The sequence below is a fragment of the Henckelia pumila genome, chromosome 3 (genome assembly GCF_033568475.1).
Source record: "Henckelia pumila isolate YLH828 chromosome 3, ASM3356847v2, whole genome shotgun sequence".
Lineage (NCBI taxonomy): Eukaryota > Viridiplantae > Streptophyta > Magnoliopsida > Lamiales > Gesneriaceae > Henckelia > Henckelia pumila.
In genome coordinates this window covers 150,017,871-150,035,360 of record NC_133122.1, presented here as the reverse complement: position 1 = coordinate 150,035,360, position 17,490 = coordinate 150,017,871, and the positions used below count along the sequence as shown (strand labels likewise).

Sequence of the window (17,490 nt, the reverse complement as noted above, 5' to 3'; positions counted from 1 at the left end):
GGTTGATAAACCAAAGTTGACTCAGGGAGTTCGGATGGTCCGATTTCAAGCCCAGCCTAGATCGGAGGGTCCGAACAGATCGGGTGCAGTGATGTAGATCGGATGAAGCGGAGAGTTTGGAAGCTCCGAACGCAAGATTGGATCGTCCTATCGTAGTTAGGTCATGCATTTGTTGAGGTGTCATCTCTGTTTGGACACATAGGAATTCGTATCGTTCAAAGGTGGGATCGGAACGTCCGAACTGTGCATGAATGCACCGTGGTCTGCATGCGATATCGGATCCTCCGAAGTGGGGATCGGATCGTTCGATCTCCGTCTATAAATAGGAAATTCGAGAGCCCATTTTCTTTGCCAATTCACAAGTTTTCCCTCTCTTTTCTTGGTGGTTTGGGACATTTCTAGTCAGATAGCCGAGATAGCGAGGCGCTGCTAGGGTCGTAGAGGAGCTGTGCCTAAGAGTTGGGGTCTTCTTCTTCAAAGGGCTAACGACGAATGCCTGTATACTTTGATATACTTAGTAGTAATTAGGAGTATGTATTAGCTTATCTAATTCTTTTAGATCAGTAATAGTGATATGGTAAATATTGGCTTGTAGGCTTGAACCCTAGAATGGTGCTTCTAGGACTGTCTTAGAGAGTTACGTAAGTACTAACTGAGATATCCAACAAGTATACATGCTTATGTATTGCATTTATGTGTCATGATATATGTTTTACTTCTTTAAGATATTATGTTGCATGTGCATATCATGTTCAATATGTTTCTCCTTTGAGATAAACATTTATAGTAAAGTTGCTCAGTCCTATATTTATTGATTATATTATCTATCAACGGGAGACGCCGTGACGACGGAGACTGACACTACGGTGATTAGTACGAGTGTGTGGATGTACCCAGCGGAGTTGACCCCAGATGGTACTGCATACTCGATGACGCCTAGCTAGACTGAGCAGTTACTCAGATATAATCAGTACCCAGTCACTTGCATGCATCATTTGAGTTTGTATAATTGTGCTTATTGTGTTGAGCGTAGTCGCTCACGTCCTTTATTTTATTGTTGGACACCCTATTCGACGAAGCGGGTCTTAGACTAGACGACGCATAGGGATCGAGGCAGGGTTGAGATCTGAAGCAGTGGTTTCTGTGAGTTCCCTTAGTTCTAGGGATTTGTTACAGTTTCGATTTGATTGTGTAACAAAGTATTCTACTTGGGTTTTTTGTATCGATTGTATTCTGCCAACTTGTTTTGTATTGTTGAGATATTTATTCCTTGTTAATTTTTGTTTATCGTTTGTTAAGTAAATTGCATGCTTAATCTTGCTTAGTAGTACGTGATCCGGGTTGGATCGCTACATATTTAGTTATTTTTGTAACGATAGAGTAAAAAGTATGTGTATTTCTTCTTTCGGTACACTATTACAATTTATATAGTTCATTATGTATTTTAATAAGATAATTTCAAACTAAAATAACTGTTTTATTTTATTTTATTTATTAATATCTTAATATTATATTATCATAATCACAAGATTTTTTTATGCATCTTAATTTATCTCATGCCTCTACTTTAATTTTCGAAACAAAAAATTATTGAATTATTACAATTTACATGCAGCTCATTATGTGTTTTATATGATAATTTCAAACAAAAATAATTATCTTTTTTTATTTAAATTATTTTTTTCTTTATTAGTATCTTAATATTATATTATCATAATCAAAAGAGATTTTTATACATCTTAATTTATCTCATGTCTCTACATTTTTCGAAAAAAAATTATCGCCAATAATTCTCATAATAACTAAATATAAGAATTATACATTCACTTAAAGTATTCAACAATAATTGATTGAAAAAAAGTAAATTTATGGGGAAAAAGTAGATGAACTTTTTGTTTATAGTATTTATATATATAAACAGTTAACATGATTTGCATGTAAGATGACAAGCTTAGTTTGTAAGGTAATGGTGATTTCTAATAGGAGCGATGTTCCAATCTTTCTACCTTTATTCTCCTTTTTATTTATTATTATTATTATTTAAATAAACTTTTATTTATTATTTTTAAATGGTTTAGTAGGTTTATTGTACTTCATTTTCAATTTTATTAATTATTTTTAAAATGATTAAATCCGACATTTTTAATTTTATTTATTTATTTTAAATGGTTTAATAGGCCTATTGTACTTAATTTAAGCGTAAACATTCTCCATAAATCGAAATCTAAATTTCTAAAATTTTATTTTTAATCATTATTTTTGTATTGAAAAAGATCTAGAAATTAGTAAAAATAACAATATTTTCTGGACTTCAAATTAAATTTTAAAATAAAGTGTAAATTTACTAAAAAAATAGAATTTTATTAATTTAAAATATGATTTCGCTAGTAGTGATGGACTCTTTGGTCCTTTAAATTTTAAAAAAACTTTATTGCTATACAAAAAACATATATACACATATGTGTGTGTTATTTATGTATTTATTCACACTTCAATATATATTTATCGATTATGAGATGCTCCTTTATTTTACATATTTTATTTATTTATTATTATTATTATTATTATTATTTTTAAATAAACTTTTATTTATTATTTTTAAATGGTTTAGTAGGTCTATTGTACTTCATTTTCAATTTTATTTATTATATTTTAAAATTCTTAAATCCTTCATTTTTAATTTTATTATTAATTTTAAATGGTTTAATAGGCCTATTGTACATTTGTACTTAATTAATTTAATATGCTTATTGTACTTAATTTAAGCGTAACATTCCCCATAAATCGAAACCTAGATTTCTAAAATTTTATTTTTAATCATTATTTTTGTATTGAAAAAGATCTAAAAAATTAGTAAAAATAACAATATTTTTTGGATTTTAAATTAAATTTTAAAATAAAGTGTAAATCAACACTTTAAATATTTTGATGTCTCAGCGATAAATAAGATATTTAAATAATAAACAGAGCGATTAAAATAATTTAAACAAACTAGACGAACGTTTAAAACTAATTTAAATAAATACACAAACGGAATAAAAACATTTAAAATGACTTGAACAGTTAAAAGCATTTAAAATAAATAAGCTAGACATTTAAAATAATTTAAAATAACTAATCGATAAACTTAAATTATTTTAAATAAATAAACTGGACAATTCAAATCATTTAAATAGACAAATATTAAACATTTAAAATAATTTAAATAAATAAATCTTAAAAAATTAAAATTATTTAAATAAATAAATATTAAACCTTTTATAATCTTTAAAACAATTAAGTAGCATAATAAAATATTTTAAATGAATATATTTTAAACAATTAATATTTTATTAACACATAATTAAATAAAGAATTTAGATCAATTAAACTTAAAAAATAATAATCGTAATATTTATTAAATTTAATACATGCGATTTAGTATATTAGATTTTTGGTACTACATTATTCGACGGGGCGGTTCTCAGACTAGAAGACGCAGAGGGATCGAGGCAGGATTGAGATCTGGAGCAGTGGTTTCTAGAGTTCCCTTATAGTTCTAGGGATTTGTTACAGTTTTGATTTGGTTGTGTAACAAAGTATTCTAATTGGGTTTTTTGTGTCGATTGTATTCTGCCGACTTGTTTTGTATTGCTGAGATATTTATTCCGCTGTTAATTTCTGTTTATCGTTTGTTAAGTAAATTGCATGCTTAATCTAGCTTAGTAGTAGGTGATCCGGGTTGGATCGCTACACATTTAGTTATTTTTATAATGATAGAGTAAAAAGTATGTGTATTTCTTCTTTCGGTACACTATTACAATTTATATAGCTCATTATGTATTTTAATATGATAATTTCAAACTAAAATAACTGTTTTATTTTATTTTTTTATTAATATCTTAATATTATATTATCATAATCACAAGATTTTTTTATGCATCTTAATTTATCTCATGTCGCTACATTAATTTTTGAAACAAAAAATTATTGAATTATTACAATTTACATGCAACTCATTATATGTTTTATATGATAATTTAATTATCTTTTTCTGTTTAAATTATTTTTTTTCTATATTAGTATCTTAATATTATATTATCATAATCAAAAGATATTTTTATACATCTTAATTTATCTCATGTCTCTACATTTTTCGAAAAAAATTATCCCCAATAATTCTCATAATAACTAAATATAAGAATTATACATCCACTTAAAGTATTCAACAATAATTGATTAGAAAAAAGTAGATTTATGGGAAAAAAGTAGATGAATTTTTGTTTATAGTATTTATATATATAAACAGTTAACATGATTTGCATGTAAGATGACAAGCTTAGTTTGTAAGGTAATGGTGATTTCTAATAGGAGCGATGTTCCAATCTTTCTACCTTCATTCTCCCTTTTATTTATTATTATATTATTATTTAAATGAACTTTTATTTATTATTTTTAAATGGTTTAGTAGGTCTATTGTACATTTGTACTTCATTTTTAATTTTATTAATTGTTTTTAAAATGATTAAATCCTTCATTTTTAATTTTATTTATTAATTTTAAATGGTTTAATAGGCCTATTGTACTTAATTTAAGCGTAAAAATTCCCCATAAATCGAAATCTTAATTTCTAAAATTTTATTTTTAATCATTATTTTTGTATTGAAATAATATAGAAATTAGTAAAAATAACAATATTTTCTGGACTTTAAATTAAATTTTAAAATAAAGTATAAATTTACTAAAAAAAATAGAAATTTATTAATTTAAAATATGATTTCGCTAGTAGTGGTGGATCTTTGGTCCTTGAAATTTTAAAAAAAAAAATTATTGCTATACAAAAAACATATATACACATATGTGTGTGTTATTTATGTATTTATTCAGACTTCAATATATATTTATCGATTATGAGATGCTCCTTTCTTTTACATATTTTATTTATTATTATTATTTTTTAAATAAAATTTTATTTATTATTTTAAAATGGTTTAATAGGTCTATTGTACTTCATTTTCAATTTTATTTATTATTATTTAAAATGCTTAAATCCTTAATTTTTAATTTTATTATTAATTTTAAATGGTTTAATAGGCCTATTGTACTTAATTTAAGCGTAAACATTCTCCATAAATTGAAAACTAAATTTCTAAAATTTTATTTTTAATCATTATTTTTGTATTGAAAAAGATCTAGAAATTAGTAAAAATAACAATATTTTCTGGAATTTAAATTAAATTTTAAAATAAAGTGTAAATTTACTAAAAGAATAGAATTTTATTAATTTAAAATATGATTTCGCTAGTAGTGATGGACTCTTTGGTCCTTGAAATTTAAAAAAATTTTATTGCTATACAAAAAACATATATACACATATGTGTGTGTTATTTATGTATTTATTCACACTTCAATATATATTTATCGATTATGAGATGCTCCTTTATTTTACATATTTTATTTATTTATTTATTTATTTATTTATTATTATTATTATTATTATTATTATTTTTAAATAAACTTTTATTTATTATTTTTAAATGGTTTAGTAGTTCTATTGTACTTCATTTTCAATTTTATTTATTATATTTTAAAATGCTTAAATCCTTCATTTTTAATTTTATTATTAATTTTAAATGGTTTAATAGGCCTATTGTACATTTGTACTTAATTAATTAATATGCTTATTGTACTTAATTTAAGCGTAACATTCCCCATAAATCGAAACCTAGATTTCTAAAATTTTATATTTAATCATTATTTTTGTATTGAAAAAGATCTAAAAAATTAGTAAAAATAACAATATTTTTTGGATTTTAAATTAAATTTTAAAATAAAGTGTAAATTTACAAAAAAAAAACAATTTTATTTATTTAAAATTTGATTTCGCTAGTTGTGGTGGATCTCCTTGGTCCTTGAAATTTAAAAAAACTTTATTGCTATACAAAAAACAATTATACACATGTGTGTCTTATTTCTGTATTTATTCATACTCCAATATATATTTATCGATTATGAGATCATCATTTCTTTTTACATTTGCACAAGGTTCGTGTTTTTAGTTCTCAAATTTTTTCCTCTTTATATTTATCAAACTCAAATACAATGTTTTTTGTAACTAATTAACGGATTACAATTATGAAAGAGCGAAAATGAAAATCCTAAGAGCTAAAATGAAAATCCTCATTTGAAATTGGTAGCTCCGTCATCGTTGCACCCGTCGTTACCTAATATATGGCCCCCCAAATTTACAATCTTGGATCCGCCCCTGACAGTAGCTACCGGCACCTGTTCTTGTTGGATAAGCCGGCCTTCATGTGCTGATTATTCCTCGGCGCAAAACTCTTTTTGGGAAGATCGTGAAGCTCCACTACTTGTATTGTTCTCCGCTTCTTGGCTGTTGAGATGTGTGATGATTAATATTAGATGAAAGAGTTTAATGATATATCATATGACATATATACAAGTTTCTCACTATATATATAGAACCTTATCCTGCTTTGTGAAAGAAGGTCTTAAAGTATAATAGACCTATATTGTAAGTTGGGTCAATAATTTTCCAAGACAACGAAAAATGCAAAGCATTCGTTATCAGGATTCACTGCATAGAGTCTTGTTTACGGCCTTGTTCCTGTATGGCTTATGCTCCGAGGCGTGACACGATGTAATAATATATACAACAAGTGCTAAACAATAGGAAGTAGGCAAACTAACCATTTTCGACTGCTTGATAACACTCTTGTAGCTTTCTTTTTGCCACCTCTAATTTCATCTGAACCAAAGCCTCGTTGTTAAAATCCAACTTCTGCAGATACAAGAAAACTTGGAGACATGAGATAGTAATTGAGCCAACGTACAGGTTCACATTGATATCTCTTGTACTTGCACAACTCACCTGTTTGGGAGGCATTGGTTTTTTCTGAATTGTGCCTGTGTCTGATTTCTGCTGAATCTTGATGTTACTCTCAACCCTCGGCTGCAGCGCTGGTTTTGGTTTCATGGGCCTAGATTGATTGCTCGGAGGCTTTCGCCCATCTAGTCGAGATTCAGTACAGTGTGGTTTTGGTTTGGCTAGTGGACATTCACCATTTTGAGGCCTATTTGGTTCAAGCATTTGTTTCTTCAATGTAGCTTCCTGATTTTCTTTCTTTTCAACCTTCCTGCTAGTCGGAGGAATGCTTGAATTACCGGGATCCTTGAGCTTCAACTTCGGAATGTCCGTCTTCTCAAGGGACAGCTCTCTGCTATTTTCTTGGTTCTTGTTGAAGGCCCCACTGTTTCCAAGGTCTGAAACCGTAACCAAGAGCATGAATCTTTATTCGTTTTCAAAAGGGCAATTCTTATTAAAAGAACCGAATAGCCAAAATATAACATAACAGATGAAGCGTTAAAAGGGAGAAAGAAACTCACTTCCATCATCATCCATGCCATCAAAGAACTTCACCAATCATGAAAAGATAGAAAAAAACAAATAAGTTAACCATGTCATGAAATCAGAAAAGTCACAAATTGCAGAACTTTAACAGCAAAATGAGGAGATATGACACCTTTGACAGCTCCATTGAAGCAGTAGTAGTAAAGAAAGCTCCTTCATCTAGCGGAGGAGACGGAAGCCCTCCCTCTTCTTCTTCTTCAGCGGTCATTTTAACTGATTCCGTTTCGGCTTCTCCACCTAAGAAAATAATCCATTATTCACAATTAAGAAACACAAATTTTAGTTCATAATCAGAAAATCTTTATGACTAACTTCTTGTAATGGCTGTTGTAGCTTTCATCCATGCATCAATCATAATTCTCCATTCCCTGAATTTTCAAACAGAAAAGGAACAAACGTTCATTAACAGCTTTAAATGCGCCAGAAAAACATTCTAGATTGTTAGTTCACCAACGTAGCCACTATTCGAAATGTCAGTAATAACTATAGACTCAAAATGGGGTATTGTGGTATGGCATAAAAGGAACAAACAAAAGTGGGGGAACCAAAGTTGAGTTGGCAGAGGACGGCTCCTCTCGCATTCTATATACAACGAAGTATAGTTTCACTTTCTCAAAATATTTCAACTTCTAGTTTCACTCCTCTCCACTTCTCTTTCAGTCTTTTGGCTCTGCCGCCATCTAACATACAAGGTAAGAGATATATAGTAATGCAATGTATTTTGACACGTATCAGTATGATTAGGTTCTTTCTCTTTAGTACTCCAAAACAAACTATACTCCAAGGAGAAACAAAACCGATAGTATCATAATTAGGCGATAGAAGACAGTTCATACTCCATTAATGCCGCAACAAGATTCTGAATATCCTTGGAAGCATGCTTTTGCAGAACCTTAACAGACTTTCCAATGTGAGTAACCTGAGATGAGATCATTTGAAACAAGATTAAGAACAAAATGTCGCAGAAGAATATAATCCTAAACAAGGATTCCGGTCGAACCTTTAGTGTCTCTAAGGAGATATGCATAAGTTGAAGCCGCCTCAATGAATCAAACAATAACTCCACCGGCTGGTCAAGAAAAACAAGGCAACAATCAAAACCATAACTAAAACAAACACAGGCAATAGCTAAAGTAGTAAGCAACAATTATACAAAGAACATCTACATAAACCAAATAAAAAAAAACAAAAACAAGTAAAAGAATCCCATTCGTCAGTTCAACCGAGAAAACATCAACAAAAGTAGACCTCAATCTGGTAGATAAAAATACCAAGTTTTTAGCAATATTTAATACAACATAGATTGAACCATAATGAACACAGAAACAAACCAACCTCTTCATCCTTATTACCCAAAATTTCTTTGATCCTCAAAACCTCATCAAAAACCTTAAATTCTTCATCAATTTCATCAGTCAATGCTTCAGCATCTCCGAAACTCCAATTGTTGTCACAATTCCAACTCGCCTTCACCGCCCTTCTTCGACTTTCATCAAATTCATCACCACATCCATTATTGTTCGCCTTGCTTTCCTCCGTACCAGTCCTACTTTTATTATTGTTCTCCACACCACCACAATTTATAACAGAAGGTTCAGTCCTATCACAGCCAGAACACTTGGTCATTTGACTCACGAATAACATCTCAGCGATTCGATCCCTCTTCAATTTGAAGTCGTAAGGGTAATCGCAGGCGGCAACCATTATTGCATGCTCGATCACATTAAAGATATCAGAATTTGAACTTCTGAAAAAATCCCTCCATGTATCGAGACTCACTGATGCATCGCCCATGGTCAGAATTCGACGATTAGATTCAGTTCCAAGCTAGCGTTTCTTCGACTACCCAGATAAAGAAAATGGATTTCTTGATCAAAGATAAGGCGTCCGAATTCAATCTCTTTCAAGAAGTTGGGTTCTGCATGTAAATTTAAATTCTTCACTTCAAGATTAAAAAACTCCGACAAATCCCAAGAAAAAGAAAAGAACACAGTCTAAAGAAAGTCTATTTCCCGAATGAGAGAGAACCTTATATGGAGAGCGAATGTATCGCTTGGATAGAAGAAGGAATATTTTCTGTGGGCTTAAAAGTTTGAAAAATATGAAGAAATTGGCAGGTGATGTGCACAAATATAACGGGGCGGTTTCAGTTCTTTGCGTACGTATGCTGCGACAAATATTTGTGATGCTGCTTACAAAATTCATAAATATTATTATTTACAATTTATCCATATCATAAAATTATCTCGATGAAGAAATCTTTTCGTGAAATATACAATGAAAATTACAAATTCGGTTACAAATTATATTTGAAATCATAAATTCATCCCTACATTTTATTGTTTTAAAAAAAAACTCTTTCAAAAATGTATTTTTGTAATTTCATATGCATTTAATAACCTAATGTGTGATCTAATTTGTGCCTGCTACATGATCCTATTTTTATTAGTACATGTCAGATAATTTTGTAATTTTAAAAGTTACTTTGTAATCGTGTTTGTAATCGAATGATTGCATTTTTTTAAATTTATAGATTTAAATTTGACATTTGTCTTTTTGGGTTTGATTGTATAAATAATAATACGATAAAGGCTTAAAAGATTGTTTTAATAATTAAATCATTAATTAGATTTGATGCATAAAAGTGGCGTTGAGTAATTTAGAACGATTAGGCAGGCACCGAGACTGTTGCATCGGATAGATACTTGGCGACTCGATTTTATTTGGGCCGTGCTAAATTCACGCACCTGTGACAATTAGAGCAAAGGGTGTCCGCAAGAATTTACGCGGAACCCACTAGCTTTTAAAAAATTTTAGGATACAAAATTAAAATAGAAAATGGAGAAAACGTCATTACAATAATAATAAATTTTGAAATATTTTCCATTTTTAAATTCGAAATATTGAACCAATCCGATGTCATATCTTATTGTATCGGTTTTAGATTTACCAGATTATAACTATAACTTGATACAAAATCGAAAATTGGATTACGCTCGAATAAAATCAGTTTTCACCATTTTGAAAATATTTTATTAAAATGTGTCTAAAGAAATCATATATAAGTCTTTAGTAATTTTTTAATTTATTTATGAATTATTTATTTATATATGTAGCGTGCATGCTATATAATATAGCGGTGTGGAAACGGTTTTAACCTAGTTATCGTATTTTGATGGATCTGCTTTAAATGGTTTCGAATCTATTTTTAGATCGACACGATTATAATGTTTTTGGATTAATTGAATCGAATTTAGATCGGATCTAGATTGGTTTAATGTGTTAACCATATCTAGTTGCAGCGAATTTTCCGGTGTCCAAACTAAATATAATTTGCTATATCCAACTGTGACAACATATAATAAGTGGATCTGGCTAAGGAATAATATTTAGCCGACTAGAAAATCCAAATTTTAAAGTCTCAATCGTTCAAAAATTTCTATTATTAGGAATTGAAGGATTTGATATTGGGCAAAAATATGTGAATTCCTCCCGAGCCCAAAATTCTATGTTAAGGCAAAATATTTCTAATAAGAGTATCAAATGGGTCCTCCGTCCATCCATCATCAAATGGGACAATTCGGCGGGCCCAAAAAAAAACCTCATCCCATCCAATTGTAGGTGACAGGTTAGGTATGTCAATCTGTCAAAAATAAAATAAAATGAATAAATGTGAACAACACTGATAAGTATCCAGCATCAGCATAACCAATGATACTTTGATTGGTATCTCTTGAGTACAAAAGTCTCAAATCTGTCATTCCTCGTAAATAACGAAATATATGTTTAATTTCATTCCAGTGCCTCTTTGTTGGATATGAACTGAATATTGCCAATAAATTTACAGCAAAAGATATATCAGGTCTAGTGCAATTTGCAAGATACATAAGTGCACCAATGACACTTAGATATGGTACTTCTGGACCAAGAATAACTTCATCATCTTCACATGGATGGAATGGATCCTTTTCTATATTTAATGATCTAATAAACATTGGAGTACTTAATGGATTTGATTTATTCATATTAAAACGTTTAAGAACCTTTTTCTGTATAATTTGTCTGGTGAACAAAAATTCCACATTCTTTTTGTTCTATTTGCAAACTCATACAATACTTGGTTTTTCCAAGATCCTTCATTTCGAATTCTTCGTTCATGTACATCATAACTTCTTGAATTTCCTTATTCGTTCCAATGATGTTTAAATCATCAACATATACAACAATAATTACACATCCGGATGTTGTTTTTTTATGAAAACACAAGGGCATATTGGACATTTACATATACTTTTTTCATCAAGTGCTCACTAAGCCAATTATACCACATTCGGTTTGATTGTTTCAACCCATATAATGATCTTTGCAATCTCACGGAATAAAATTCTCTGGGTTTTGAACTTTGTGCTTCGAGCATCTTAAATTTTTCAGGGATTTTCATGTATATATTTCACTTCAAGATTAAAAAACTCCGACAAATCCCAAGAAAAAGAAAAGAACACAGTCTAAAGAAAGTCTATTTCCCGAATGAGAGAGAACCTTATATGGAGAGCGAATGTATCGCTTGGATAGAAGAAGGAATATTTTCTGTGGGCATAAAAGTTTGAAAAATATGAAGAAATTGGGCAGGTGATGTGCACAAAGATAACGGGGCGGTTTCAGTTCTTTGCGTACGTATGCTGCGACAAATATTTGTGATGCTGCTTACAAAATTCATAAATATTATTATTTACAATTTATCCATATCATAAAATTATCTCGATGAAGAAATCTTTTCGTGAAATATACAATGAAAATTACAAATTCGGTTACAAATTATATTTGAAATCATAAATTCATCCCTACATTTTATTTTTTTTTAAAAAAAACTCTTTCAAAAATGTATTTTTGTAATTTCATATGCATTTAATAACCTAATGTGTGATCTAATTTGTGCCTGCTACATGATCCTATTTTTATTAGTACATGTCAGATAATTTTGTAATTTTAAAAGTTACTTTGTAATCGTGTTTGTAATCGAATGATTGCATTTTTTTAAATTTATAGATTTAAATTTGACATTTGTCTATTTGGGTTTGATTGTATAAATAATAATACGATAAAGGCTTAAAAAGATTGTTTTAATAATTAAATCATTAATTAGATTTGATGCATAAAAGTGGCGTTGAGTAATTTGGAACAATTAGGCAGGCAACGAGACTGTTGCATCGGATAGATATTCGGCGACTCGATTTTATTTGGGCCGTGCTAAATTCACTCACCTGTGACAATTAGAGCAAAGGGTGTTTGCAAGAATTTACGCGGGACCCACTACTTTTTAAAAAGTTTCAGTATACAAAATTAAAATAGAAATGGAGAAATCGTCATTACAATAATAATATATTTTAAAATATTTTCCATTTTTAAATTTGAAATATTGAACAAATCCGATATCATATCATATCTTATTTTATCGGTTTCAGATTTACCAGATTATAACTGTAACATGATACATAATCGAAAATTGGATTACCCTTGAATAAAATCAATTTTCACCAATTTGAAAATATTTTATTAAAATGTGTCTAAAGAAATCATATATAAGTCTTTAGTAATTTTTTAATTTATTTATGAATTCTTTATTTATATATGTAGCGTGCATGCTATATAATATAGCGGTGTGAAAACGATTTTAACCTAGTTATCGTATTCTGGTGGATCTATTTTAAATGGTTTTGAATCTATTTTTAGATCGACACGATTATAATGTTTTTGGATTAATTGAATCGAATTTAGATCGGATCTAGATTGATTTAATGTGTTAACCATATCTAGTTGCAGCGTGTCCAAACTAAATATAATTTGCTATATCCAATTGTGACAACATATAATAAGTAGATTTGACTAAGGAATAATATTTAGCCGACTAGAAAATCCAAATTTTAAAGTCTCAATCATTCAAAAATTTCTATAATTAGGAATTTAAGGATTTGATCTTGGGCAAAAATACAAATTCCTTCCGAGCCCAAAATTCTCTGTTAAGGCAAAATATTTCTAATAAGAGTATCAAATGGGTCCGTCCATCCATCATCAAATGGGACAATTCGGCGGTCCCCAAAAAAACCTCGTCCCATCCAATTGTAGGTGACAGGTTAGGCATGTCAATCTATCAAAAATAAAATAAAATAAATAAATGTGAACAACACTGATACTTCAAAAAAAAAAAAAAGAAACAATTTTACATGATAATTTTTTTTTTAAATCACATCATAATAAATATTACAATCAATCAAACAATCGTATAAAAATTTTAGTATCAGCTACTATATTTTGTATTTAAAAAAAATCACATACTCAAATATTTAATCACATAACATATTAGTTTTATTTTTTTAAAAAAAATACATTAAAAATAAGTGTATTGACACAACAATTTTAAAAAAAATTATAATTATAATTTATTTTTTTTTTAGATTTGGCGGGACGGGAATCCGTGTGCCGTACAACCATAACCTACATTCTATTTACACTACAAGAAAAACCGGAAACGACAACGGATATTATCCGTTGTCGTAGGGGTCGAAAAACCGTTGTACTTTTATGTGTTGTCGTAAGTATAACATACGACAATGGTTTATATCCGTTGTGGATTCCAACATATGACAACGGATATGCAACATTAAATATCCGTTGTCGTACGTTGTCTTTTACGACAGTTATAAACCGTTGTCTATGTTGGCATACGACAACAGATTTGCAACCCTTTATATCCGTTGTCGTATGTTTAGAAATAACCACGTTTTAAAAATGATGTCTTATCTACGTGTACGACAACACATATGCAACTTCTTATATCCGTTGTCGTTTCTTATTATTCAACCACGTTTTAAAACCGTTGTCGTATGTTATTTTTAACAACAATTTATAACCATTGTCTTAAATTGCCTTTTCACAACAGTTATTATTCACAATGAATTCAAAAACCATTGTCTATTTTAATTAGTGGTATATACCCATGCAAAATAAAATATTTACTACATACATAAAATATGTGAAATAATATATATCTTCAAGTCTCAAAAGCTGTGACATACATCTAAATACTTTTGAAGAAATTGTAGCGCTAGTAATTTCGAACCCAACATGTCATGGAAGTTGTACAAAAAATATAGATCTACTTATCTGACCGAATTTACAAGTATTTTCGATCACGATTTTCAAAAACAGCTTCTCCTCAATTGTTAAGAGTTCGATCTTGAAACAAAGCGCTTCTCCTCAATTTCCCAAAACAGCTAGTTCATTCCACATTCCCAAAATAGCTAGTTCATTCCACGGCTTCATGCCCATGCCTGACATGACTTCCAGTCACCCGACAACCAAAACTACAAGTAACAGCAAATACCAAATAATGTTACAAGCCAATTACGAAATTAGGGCCCATTAGTGTCCTATAACAGGCACATTTTAATACTTTACGTATTGTCATATTCAATTCATTTGCATACATTTTCAGACGTCAACACTGCATAAAATATCTTAGAGTTCCCTACAGAATTTGAGCATCTTGGCAACACAACCCCGTTCTGGCTCCAAAAGATCCAGACTCGGGTAAAACATCAATTTGAGGCGACTCCCTATGGGTAAAGCTTCTAATTTCTCAATTTCTTAAATTATCAATAATGTCGAAAACAAAAATTACATAAGATCCCCAAACAAAGAAGGGTTAGAAGAACAAATTACCTGTGTCAGAATGAAAAAGGCTCTCAGATTTAACTTGGCTACTCAAGCAACTCCCCATTACAATTCCCAAAAACAGCTTAAAAAAGACTGAATCTTTCTGAACAGTAAACAGCTCAAAGAAACAGGCCAAAATTCCATAGCCCACCTCAAGATTTTCTTTCCAATCAGTAAATGAAAAAAAAACAACAAACTAGCTTAGCTCACAGGCCCGAGTGAAGAAAAGAAACCACCATTACCATCCCCTGCAACCTTTCTCAATCAGCTGGTTTGATTGTGCTCTTAAGCCGTTCATAGCAGAGTTTAACCTATCTCAACTATTATCTAACAAAAAATTTTCGGTTACGATCAAGCACAAGGAATTATATATCACAAACCAAATACAATGATATCCTCATTCAGACATCATCATTTGGAGAACCATTTAAGAAGAACATACACGCTTTATTTTTCTTATCATGATAATCAAATAGACAGTAAAAAATTAAGTTGTGTAACATGATAATTTCCGATTGTATCGATTTTTTATTCATCAATTCACACATATTTCACCAGTAAATCACTAATGAACTTGGCAAGCCATAGGAACTGGTATATCTGGATTACATCTTTCACCATGTCTCTCTTCTGCTTCTCCTTGCTAACTTGAAGGACTAGATACAGAGCTGAAAGCCCTACCATGTTAATGGCTTGCCAATTAATTGAAAGTTGCTTACAAAATATGCCTTGCTTCTCCTCAGTTGTAAGGAGGATTTATGCAGAAAATAATGTTTTCGTGGCCAGTCAAATGACCCATTATATGCGTACATGTAACCAGATTATAGTTCCATGATACCAAGATTTTCTACTATAACTGCACTCACTTAATGTTACAAAATCTTTTAAAGTAGCATATACATTAATTAGCTAATCTTTTAAAGTAGCATATACATTAATTAGCATATACAATTTCAGAGGGGGAGACAGGGGGACTGTCAGTTAGAGAGCCACAGCTCTGGCCTCCATTGAGAGGGCCAGTTTTGAACAAAACTTTGTTTAAAAATGCAAGATTTGAACCAAATTAATCTTGCATATAACCAAATTAAACAAAACACTTAAATATTAAACCAAGAAATCTTGGACATACAAACAAGAATACTCTGCCAACCGTCTTGTTATACCACTTCATAATTCAACAAACCTATAATGTCCAGCATGCAAATGGAAAATATTCTACAAGGAGCCTTGACTTGGCCAGTAGAAATAGCAACTAAGTGGACTCACCAATATTTATTATGTGAGCACAAACGACTAATAGCAACTAAGTGGCCAGTAGAAATAGCAACTAAGTGGACTCACCAATATTCTACATGCAAACGACAAAATCATCAGGTCCTGTAGGTCTTGGTATAAACATGCAGCTGGAGATTTAAATCTGATAAGCATAAAAGAATACTTAATTCACACTGACAGTCATAGGTAGAGTACCTTATCTGTAAAATTTCCGTTGTTCGTCCATAAATATACGTACCTAGTAATGAATATAATCTTGTACGCATTCCGCCCATTCGGAACGAACTTCATTAATTTCTTCCATTGAGTACTCTGTTTTCACGAACTTCAAACCACAAATAAATTATATTATTACCCAAATAAATGTAAATGACTTTGGAAAAAAATAACAAGACAATTATTTGAGAAGATTTACTATAGCGGACAGTGAATGCTTTTCACTGTTAACATTTCCTTCAATAATATCTTTCATAAATCTCATCACATAATAACCACATTGTTTTGCATCTGGTTATCGAGGACCCTATGTAGAAGAAAGCAGAATGTCTCATCTACAAATAATATTTTTAGATGAATCACAAGTAGACATGCATACATACCTTTACTGTTTCCCATATTTCCTGTTTTCTGCCTTTCCTTTCTTTGTTTGAATTAAACAATTTCAAGCTCCTTCATACATAATATTAACACATCAATGTTGAATCACATAATTAACTCCTCGATAAAGACAAAAATATGTACTCACATATTCACTACATATTTCCAGTCTTCATAACGATTACGATGACTCAGTGGATCCAAAAAATAAACCATCTCTATGTAAGGATCAATAACAGTGAGAATCCAATGAAACCTATGCGTAACAATATATTATTAGTGCATACATTTCCCTAAACACTTTCCAAAAATCAATTTCATATGATATTATAACATTTGCTTACCCAACATTAACTGGCACCAAAACTAGTTGATTTCTCGATGAACCACTCAACCTATCTGCCAAAATAGTCGCTCTTTCATTGAAGTGTTCAATTTTACCATTTCTGTCAAGGTTGGTCACAAATGGAATGAATTGGATGGTGTGTGGATTC

General features: G+C 30.2%; 1 protein-coding gene across 1 annotated transcript; it reads right to left on the bottom strand.

Annotated features, from left to right (window-relative positions):
* Positions 1-6,241: 6,241 nt before the first annotated feature.
* Positions 6,242-9,445, bottom strand: LOC140892918 (probable mediator of RNA polymerase II transcription subunit 26b). Its single transcript, XM_073301960.1, has 9 exons — positions 8,747-9,445; positions 8,412-8,480; positions 8,248-8,330; positions 7,724-7,779; positions 7,524-7,648; positions 7,387-7,414; positions 6,872-7,263; positions 6,691-6,781; positions 6,242-6,373 (listed from the first exon to the last, which is right to left on the bottom strand). The coding sequence occupies exons 1-9, from the start codon at positions 9,203-9,205 to the stop codon at positions 6,255-6,257; spliced, it is 1,422 nt and encodes a 473-aa protein (XP_073158061.1). The 5' UTR covers positions 9,206-9,445; the 3' UTR covers positions 6,242-6,254.
* Positions 9,446-17,490: the final 8,045 nt, after the last annotated feature.